The sequence below is a fragment of the Gymnoscopelus braueri genome, assembly GCF_963280865.1.
Source record: "Gymnoscopelus braueri genome assembly, chromosome: 11".
Lineage (NCBI taxonomy): Eukaryota > Metazoa > Chordata > Actinopteri > Myctophiformes > Myctophidae > Gymnoscopelus > Gymnoscopelus braueri.
The window spans coordinates 44168958-44178957 of record NC_137613.1 but is presented as its reverse complement, the minus strand read 5'-3'; the positions used below and the strand labels follow the sequence as shown (position 1 = coordinate 44178957).

The 10000-nt window shown below is 43.7% G+C and overlaps 1 protein-coding gene across 1 annotated transcript in view; it reads left to right on the top strand.

The window, feature by feature from the left end:
- The window catches only part of trps1 (trichorhinophalangeal syndrome I), a 184332-nt gene that overhangs the window by 162656 nt on the left and 11676 nt on the right, over positions 1-10000 (top strand). The window contains 1 exon segment of the mRNA XM_080443079.1: positions 3299-3421. Within this exon segment, the coding sequence (XP_080299205.1) occupies positions 3299-3421 (123 nt within the window).

Below are 10000 nucleotides of genomic sequence, written 5' to 3'. Positions count from 1 at the left end.
CCGCTCTCCCCCATTCCTGGCAGAGTAGTTTCGGTTATCTGTCTAAACATACGCATTAACATGATTCAAGCATATTAATAAAAGACAATGTGTGTCAAACAAGTCTATGAAGCTATCTATGAAATCTATGAAAAAGTGTTATCCGCAACACAGTTTTATGCAATATATAAATCTGCTTCATCTCTCTCTCAGCTAAGGGGTCCTTGAAAAAAAGATCCCTGCTTTATAGCAATTGTTACTATCAGAATATAGACCTATGTAACACTTATTTCAACCAAAGAAAATCACTTACTCTACCTTTTAAAGGGATAGTTCACCCCCAAAATGAATTTTCTCTATTGATTAGTCACCCCATGGAGACTTCAATTCATGGATATTTTTCTGTTTTTGTCGCATTCCTAAGCCAATAATTTGATGACCGGCAGCGGTTCCGGCAAATTATTGGCTTAGGAATACGGCAAAAATAAAAAAAAATCCATGAATTCAAGTCTCCATGGGGTTGACTAATCGATAGAAAAAAAGTAATTGTTGGGGTGAACTATCCCTTTAAACTCCTAGAGGCTCCATATCCCCCCAAAAAAATCATTTTACCAGCGTGTCCTTACCAGAACCGAGGCCCACGGTTAGAGTGTTTTCATTCTAGAATAACTTTTCTTTATGCTGTACTGTGTGCGCCTCAGGCTCCTGCGATGCGTGTGCCTGTGTGGCGGGGCCGGGCGGGCAGGCGCGCGCTTGCAGAGGAACATAAAGCAACTAATTGTGCTGTGATCCTTTCACAGAACGTCAGGCTGTAAAAACTAAGCTGAAAAGGCCCGGTGGTGTCCACTGGGCACCTCTGTTTTTACTTAGCAGTGCAAAAACAGATGCTGAGAGCTAGGGAAGTGCTTGTCTCCTCTCCCCCATCTGTCGGTGGGAGACAATGGCAACGGGCGTTTATAAGCACCGCCGCTGTTTTGTGTGAACAGTTGACATATTTTTAACATCTTGCGCTCGAAGCGCCAAAAATTTTGCTAAGCTCTCATCGCTGTCAGGCTAACAGCGGTGCCCGTGGCTTTTGCAGACGAGAAATAATAGACGGCATTGAGAAGAAAGGGTTTCCCATGTGGGGGACACACACACAGTGAAATCTGTGTTAATTTTAAACACATTTGAGTTATGAATGGATAAATTAACACTGAGGGCTTTAGAGGTAGATGAGAGATGGGGTGATATGAGGGAAAGGGGGTGGGGGGGGGGGTGATGGGGACGCAGAGAGAGATGATTCGAGTTGTCTCCGTCTCTTAACAGTTTAGTTATAGGTTTGGTTTTTAGAAAATCTTTAGGAAATCTAGAAGGTGTTCCGTCACCTCAAATACACATACACGTTTTTATTTTAGACTATTTATTTTTAATTCAACTTTCACATTTTCCCATCAATGTCCCTTCCTGCAATGGAAAACCACCGTGGATGAAATGAAACCGAGTTAATGTTCGTAAATCGCCACAATTTAAACACGTTATTATTCGCCATTAGATGAATGGTTTGCGCCCGTGAGCCGGGTTGAGCTGACTCGGGCGTGACTTTTAGTCGGATCCATGAGCTCCGGCACCTAATGATTTTCAAATGAAGCACTCTGAAAAGAGACATGGCTAGACACACACATGCACGCGCACATTCATGCTGTGGCCTCACCCCTCAGTTTTCTGACAACGCAGACACAGTTGGCCAGTGAACTCATCCTGAGCTCCCGCTGCTGCAGCCCCACGGCTGTGATGAGGTCAAATAGTTGATATTCTCAAACTTTTTCATGCCAAGGACCCCCAAATTGATATGCCTTTTTTACTTTGTAAACCTGTGATGTGACAATAAACTGATTCTGATGCCACGGACCCCCATCTGAAACATTTTGTATATATAATTTTTTTTTTTTTTGCAGATCTACAAGCTCTTAGCGCGGCACGAAGTGACGTGCCGTGAGCTTGTAGATCTGCTATTTTTTAATAGCCAACGTATAAATTGACAAAGTGGTTAAAATGATTGTGCTGCTACATTAACTGCTTTTTCTGGGGACCCCTTGGAACCCTCTCAAGGAACCCTGGGGGTCCCCGGACCCAACTTTGAGAACCAACGACATAGTCATCAGGGAGATGTGCTGAGAGAGGGCGAGACGGACACACACACTCCACTGTCCTGACACTTAAATGCACACATACAGTGTAACTTGATTTATTGTGAACAAATAGTCTAGTCTAGTCCAGTCTTAGGACTTGGACGCTGTGGGGCACCTAGACAATAGAGGAGACTTCTATTGTCTAGACTCATGACAATAACGTACAATGAAACGATGAAAAAGGGCAGGAATGGAAGTACTTTACCAAAGTGCATTTTGGTGTTGCTCCGACTGGGGCCGAGACACGGATAGGTCGCCAAAGAGACATAATGACGCTCAGAGCAAGAGAGATATAAAGAGAGAGAGAGCGAGAGAGAGAGATGCGGTGAAGGAGGAGTAGAAAGATGAGGTACGCTGTCCTGTCGGGGTCATAAAGGTTGCGAAAGGGCCCCACATGCTTAATGAGATGGAGAAACATTGTGATTGGCTCATTACTGTGATGGAGCACGTTGCCACGGCGATTGGCCTGTTCACCTTCCCCGCCCGCGCGCGCACATGCACAAAAAGTGGAGGCATCAGCATGCACACTCACTAGTGCATAAACACACAAACACTTGATGCTACAAGGTGAGAGAAACAACTCCAGCCTGTCAGCCATTACTGCAGAAAAACACATTTGTGCATAGTTTGTTACACATCAAGGCTTGGCTCTCATGCATACACACAATCAGTTACTCACACAATCTCAAGTCATTCACAGATGTAACTGACTTAACAAGCTCCATTTTGTGTGTGTTTTTTTATTGAAGCGAATATTGGTGGTGGAGCTGGGTTTAAGCAACCATTTCCCTATTGCCGTTTTTATGGTTGAAAACAACTTTGTTCTCGATTGGATTTCATGTTTTATCCGCGATAAATACGATTGCATCATCTTTCTGACATCCCTGTCCTCTCCGCATCTGTCTCACTGATGATCGCTCTTCTCTCTGTTATGCATAGCAACCACGTGCACGCACACACACACACGCGTGCACGCACGCAGACACACACACACACACACACACACACACACACACACACACACACACACACACACACACACACACACACACACACACACACACACACACTTCATTGAGATGAACATTTACGAGAAGGTTTCCGGACAAGAATAATCAACATTTCTCTCCCTCTCTCTCTCTCTGTAGCGTCGTAGAGGGAGCGGGGTGTTCTGTGCCAACTGTCTGACCACCAAGACTTCGTTATGGAGGAAGAATGCTAACGGCGGCTACGTCTGCAATGCCTGTGGTCTATACCAAAAACTACATTCGGTAAGAACCCATGATAACAAACAACACCACCAACTGTGCTCCACTGTCCAGCCACAGAAATAAATGCATTAATTACACACACACACACGCACGCATGCAAGCGCACACGCGCACGCACAGAAGAGAAAAGTGATTTCATGCAACAAAAGTCAATCTTTCTTGTCAATCTTGATCCTTTGACGATATTGCTCTGAAATGTAATCCCACCAAATGATGATCTCAAAGATAGGCAAGATAAAGACTATAGATACCCACAGGCGAGTTGACACGCCACATGAGAGTTAACATTCTGTATAGCCAGTGGTTCTCAAACTTTTTCACATCAAGGACCCCCAAATTGATATGTATTTGGCCGCGGACCCCCATCTGAAAATGTTTTGTGCCAGGGACCCCCAGAAGAGGAGTTTTATGTAAAAAAATAAATAAAATAGCAGATGTACAAGCTTGCAGCGCGGCACGAAGTGACGCGCTGTGAGCTTGTAGATCTGCTATTTTTGAGTAGCCAACATATAAATGGTTATAAAGTGGTTAACTACTTTTGCTGGGGACCCCCTGGAACCCACCCAAGGACCCCTGGGGGTCCCCAGACCCCACTTTGGGAGCCAATGCTGTATACCGTAGCAGAAATCCTGGTCTGCATGCACCTGGCCCTCTCTTGGCCACTAGGGGGTAGCACTCAGTATATAAATCACAGTACTAACTTGACCCAGAATCTATGGCTTTATTTTTTCCTCCCAAAAGATTGTTTGCGACCATGTATTTACTCATCTGTGATGGATAAACATGTACAAATCAAATGATCCATACTTGAGTTAAGTAGCTGGATTATTTTTGTGAAGGCAACTGTGTGTGTGTGTGTGTGTGTGTGTGTGTGTGTGTGTGTGTGTGTGCGTGTGCGTGTGCGTGTGTGTGTGTGTGTGTGTGTTTTCTGGCTTGCCGTTTCAAAGCTGTTGGGTGGCTGGTGATAACATGATGCTAATAAATGTGATGGAGAGAATCCTCTTATAGGCCTAAGCCTGGGGAAAATCTGCGGGAACCCTGAATTTTGTTTAACTACATGAATTAGACATGAGTTTAAGACCCAGTTAGGAATTTAGTCTGTAAGTTTTGGGTACATTTTAGCAAGCACTCCAAAACTTTATGTTCGTTTATGACTTTGGTTATGCATGACAACTCGCAAAGAAATGATGCAACCATGTCCACAAATACTACTAAATATGACTTAATATAACAGAAAATACATTTTCAGGTCGGGATAACAATTTTATCTAGAGAGAACTCATACGGAATACAGGTTGAAGAAGTGAAATTGGAAGTGATGAAACAAAACAAAGAAAATTGCAGACTAAATGGAACCGGATTGAATCGGATTGAAGCTGATAAAAGATCTCTCCTGAGCTTGTAGATCTGCTACTTTCGCTGAATAGGGACAGTTAAAATAAATCCTAAAATGTACAAGGGAGCCAGTGCCAGTACAGAGGGGACAGGTGCTTAGACTTTGAGACTCCTATTTTGCCTCATACACATCTCAACTGCTGGTCTCACAAGCTAAGATGATGAATTTCCGAGTTCCAATCCAATGAATCATTTTATAAACAAAGCCAGCAGCACGATTACTTGCGCAGCCACTGGGAGTATCCCGCTACTATTCCACTGGATTGTTGCTTTAAAGACCTTTTAAGCAGATGAAAGACTATCCCTATTTCTTCTTCCTGCCCCTGCACGCGTCCTCGGTTCAACCCGTTCATCTCCTCTGCTGCTCCAATCACCGTTCGAGCTCCCTCCTCCAAGTCTTGGCAATCTTCACGACAACCATATTTTATATCCCATAATAAAAGTTTTATATGCTCTACACACATTATTAGAGAGGATAGCAGCTAGTAAAACACTGAGAGTGAGAGAGAGGGAGGAGAGAGAGGGGCAGAGAGATGAATAAAAATGGAGAGAAGGTATCGAGCGGAGACTGGGGGTGTGAGGAGGGAGGTAGTGTAATACATATGTATATAGAGAGAGTCAGAGAAAAATCTAGGGAGATGCGGGAGATTAACACATGAACCCTAGCGTGGAATAACGGTTCTTTGTTGCGACGCACTGTGAGCTCATAGATCGGCTATTTTCGCCGAACGTTTTTCAGGCCAAGGACCCCTTAGTAAACGTACCTGTTGGCTCTGCACTTGGTTTTCTCTCTTTTCCCTCTACACCAAACCTCTTTGCTGAAAATAGCAGATCTACAAGCTCTTGTAGATCTGCTATTTTCGGCTAAACTTCTCCTCCGAATAGGGATCCTAGGGGTTCAAGTGGTTAGTGTAAAAAAAAAAAAGAAGTTCCTCTCACACAAATATTTGTGTAGTAGTAACTCTGAGGACACCCTAGGGGTCCCGGACCCCCTGTTGAAGACCCATGGTGTAGAAGGAAAAAAAGGTGAGGGCCTAGTATAGACCCCCGGGGGGAATCGGGGTCAACAAATATGAGCGTTTAAGTGGTTCAGAAAGTGATGATGCAGAAGAGACGAGGAGAGATGGAAAGAGAGGTGACAGAGAGAGCAATACATGCAGGGAGAGAATAATGTGTACCAGCGGTAACCCAGCCCCTGCATTCCTTCAAGCTAGGCCTGCATCCATAAATGCGTACCGCGTTGCGTCTACCTGTCTGTCATCTGTGTTTGTGTGTGTGTTTGGTTGGAGAGGGGGCTGTTAGGAGGACAACTCGGGAGACGGATCATTTCCATAACTTCGGTATAGTGTCAATCATCCGTGTCGTGCCGTTGTCACACAACCTGCAGGGGTACAGGAATGGTAGCTATTAAATCAATGCAACCCCTTGCATGTCTAACCATAGATTTTTGGTTTTCACTGCAATCGATGTTTGACATGGTGTCCGACACGGAAACGATGCTTCATGCATCCCCCCCTTAGGCCAAAACCCTTGATGTCGAAAATTTCCGAAAAATAGGCTACCTGGAAAATCAAGTCGGATTTCTCCAAACTTTTCTGACCTAAAAACTTTTTAAAGTATTTTTTTTTTACTTTGCTGATTTATTAGACAGCAGAGAGTGACAGGACGGGGGAAGGGATGACATATACAGTAAGACAGATGACAAGCCAGATTTGAGCCGATGACATCACAACCGCAACTGTTCCTACTGTACTGTATGCTACATGGCAGACCCTGCAGGGCAGCCCCTTTATCTGAAAAAGATCACCCATAGGAGGGTTTTAACGCAATGATCATTAACTACTTAATCCCTATATACTTCATAAGACGAATGCTTTGAGACACGTGAGACAGATCGTAGAGTGATATATTTGCAGGACAGACTGACACACACACAGACAGAGATCCATGCATTTATAGATAGATAATAGCATCACAGAACCAATGCAAATGCTGTAGGGCATCCTTCATAATGGGATGGTATCAGGATTGCTTTCAAATAAGTGGGCGTATCGGTTTGTTACGCAGATTTTCTCCGGCGTTTACGCCCATTCATTGCATTTATATTTACCCAGACATATCAGTAGGAGGATATCTCTGATCGTCTGGCTACACAAGATTAGTCAATGCATGACCTATTACAGTAGGGATGGGTATGAAAAGTACACAAGTCAAGTAGCTAATGCAGAGGTGAGGAGTCGGACTACTAGTTTACAGCTATGCAGTGGAAAGCACCTATTACTTGGTGGTAATGATAGAAATGTTGATTGCGGCGTGCCTGGTGGCTCAGCCAGTTAGTGTACAGACCATATAGTTCCATGTGAGCGCAAGGACCCCCGGATTGAATCTGACCCCTGTCTTGTCCCAGTCTCACATGTCTCTCCTTTTCGTTCTGCTCTTGCCTCTTCCTTTGTCTCACTGACCCTTGTGAAATAAAGAATGGAAATGCCAAGAATACATCTTTAATTAAGGAATGGCGGGCGACCCCATAGCCGAGCGCATGCCAACGCATGCCACATGGGTTCAAATGCCCGATGGTTGAGCCCCCGGTTTGATTCCCGGGCAGCCGGACCATTTGCTGTATGTCTCTCCGTGTTTGCTGACTATCTCCACTGTCACTATCCAGTAAAGGCTCAGCAAAGCAAAACATAAATAAATAAATAAAAAATAACTGGAGGGAAAAAAAGCCATGTTCATCACAGGTTTGTGAGCACCTTGGCAATCAGCGCTCTACTCAGGAGGGATTACAACACAGTCGAGTGAAAGTAAAGCCAAATTAACCTTTTCCTGAATGAGCCATGCATTTCGCCTGATGAAAACCCGTTGCTATAGTGGCGACAATAACAATACCATGACAAGAGGCTCAGTGTCCCTGCCAAGCAGTACCTGGCCAAAAAATAGGCTTGACGCACGGCTGTCCTCAGAGGATGTGGCCATGCTTTTGTTCCTGTATGAGAATTAGCAGGGTTCAATTTGTAAAGAAAAAAGAAAAAGAAAACACTTAAAGGACCACTTAACCTATTTTCAACCTATCTTCATATAATTGGTCCTCACTAATGCTCATTACTCACTCCTCTAAATCCGAGGCCATGGTTCTCTGCAGGAAAGCGCTGGATTGCCCTCTCCGGGTAGGGAATGAGACCTTATCTTGGGGTCTTGTGCATGAGTAGGGGAGGATCAGCCGGTGAATGGGAGCGGCAGGAGCGGTACTGCATTGGCTGTACTGCACTGTATACAGGGCTTAAAGGAGAGCCGGGCACTCGACAACACGTGAGGCCATCGGCTGTTTGGCACGGGTGCTCACTCACCTCCCTCAGGCGTGCCTTACAATACAGACATTAAACCGAAATGAGTGCTCCTCAAAATAGCTGTGTTGGAGCATAACCTGTGCGCACACCCACAGTTTGAATGTTTGTATATAAACAACAAACAACAACTGTTTTTTTTAAAGTGCACAACCCAAACTGGTTAAGGTCGGTGTGTCTCTGCCTTGCCTCCAGGCTCATTACTACAATAGTTCTTTTGTCAATTGAGGAGTTGACAGTGAAATGAAATGAAAAGTTATATTTGCATATACGGAAGCTCTGGTGCCAGGGTCTTGAACTATATTCTGCATGTTGTAAGGTCATGTCACGTGTTAACGACAAAAAAAAATGGCAAAGTTGGAGACACAAGGGTACTGCGTGAGCCGTCAGTTAAAACTGTGTCCGTCAACTATTTTCAGCGTGTCAAAATCGTGCTAGAGATCTTGTCCTGGAATTGTCTGTCACCCATGGGATGCATGCTCATTGAGCTGTACTATAATGCATACTGTACATACAAATGGCTCCATTTTACTGTGTAGTACTCCTGTTTGCTAGAGACCTGCCAGATACAGGCTGCCGAGTCAATTTGTATCCCAGCACACGGTTTATTAATGTGCTGCAACTACGCCAACTTACCAGTGGGAACGTATTTTTTATTATATTTTCTGTTTAGCAGACGGATTGATCAGTAAAGAGAGATTGATTGTGGCGCACCGGCAGGTGATCACGTAATCACGACTCTGGTTCCATTCCAGCTGGAGATGTGTGTTGCATGTCCTTCCTGTCCTTAGTTTCCTGTCTCTCTATTATCCTATCCTATAATAAAACAAAATACTTTTTCGATTAATCAAATAATTGTCAAGCATGTTTTTTTAATATATATATTTTATATTTTATATTTATATTTGTTATATATTAATGAATTGAGCCCCAAAAATATTGTTATACATTTTTTATAATCGACTAAATAGATTAGTGCAGGCCTAGCTTGAAGGAATGCAGGGGCTGGGTTACCGCATGGTGTCATGCAAAAATAGCTGTAATATTTGCTGTTTTGAAAAGGTTTGGGGAAAACCGTAATTTTTCCCCTGCAAAATTGATTATTTTATCATTTTAAAAAATGTAATCGATTAACTGTTGCACCCCAAATATTTATATATCCTACTATAAATGTGCACCATTTCTTTCCTATATCTGTAGTTATTGCATCAATTTATTGTTATTGCATCAATGCAGCGTGGCATGATGATAGAAGCAATCAGCCTGTGGCTAGGGTCAGATGGTTAGCCAGTCACTAGTAGTGTTGGCTCTGTGGGCAGGTGCCAAGTCCTGCTGGAGAAGGAAATCAACATTGTATCTTAATTCCTCACCTCAAAATGTATTTGGAAGTCAATTGAAATCTCAGACGAACGGAAATTGGACTCACCATCACTTTAGGTGGCTTTTTGACAATAATTGGCAGACACCATGTTCTGGTGACTTCATAGAAATGGTCTGTGAAGAAAATAATTCTGTTACAATGACTTTGATGTGAAACGCTAGTTTGCCTGGACTTAATAGCTTGTCAGCAGCCGGAACTATGAAGTGCCATGCATGGTATTATTGTGCTTGATTGGCCAGCCAACTCGCCTGACCTGAACCCCTAGAATATATTGGGTATACAAAAGGAAGATGAGAGACACAACACCCAACAATAAAGACTAGCTGAAGGCTGCTATCAAAGCAACCTTCTTCCATGACACCTCAGCTGTGCCACAGGCTAATCGCCTCCATGCAACACCACATTGATGCAGTCATTTTGTGTAAAAGGAGCCCCAACCAAGTATTGAGTTTCTGTATT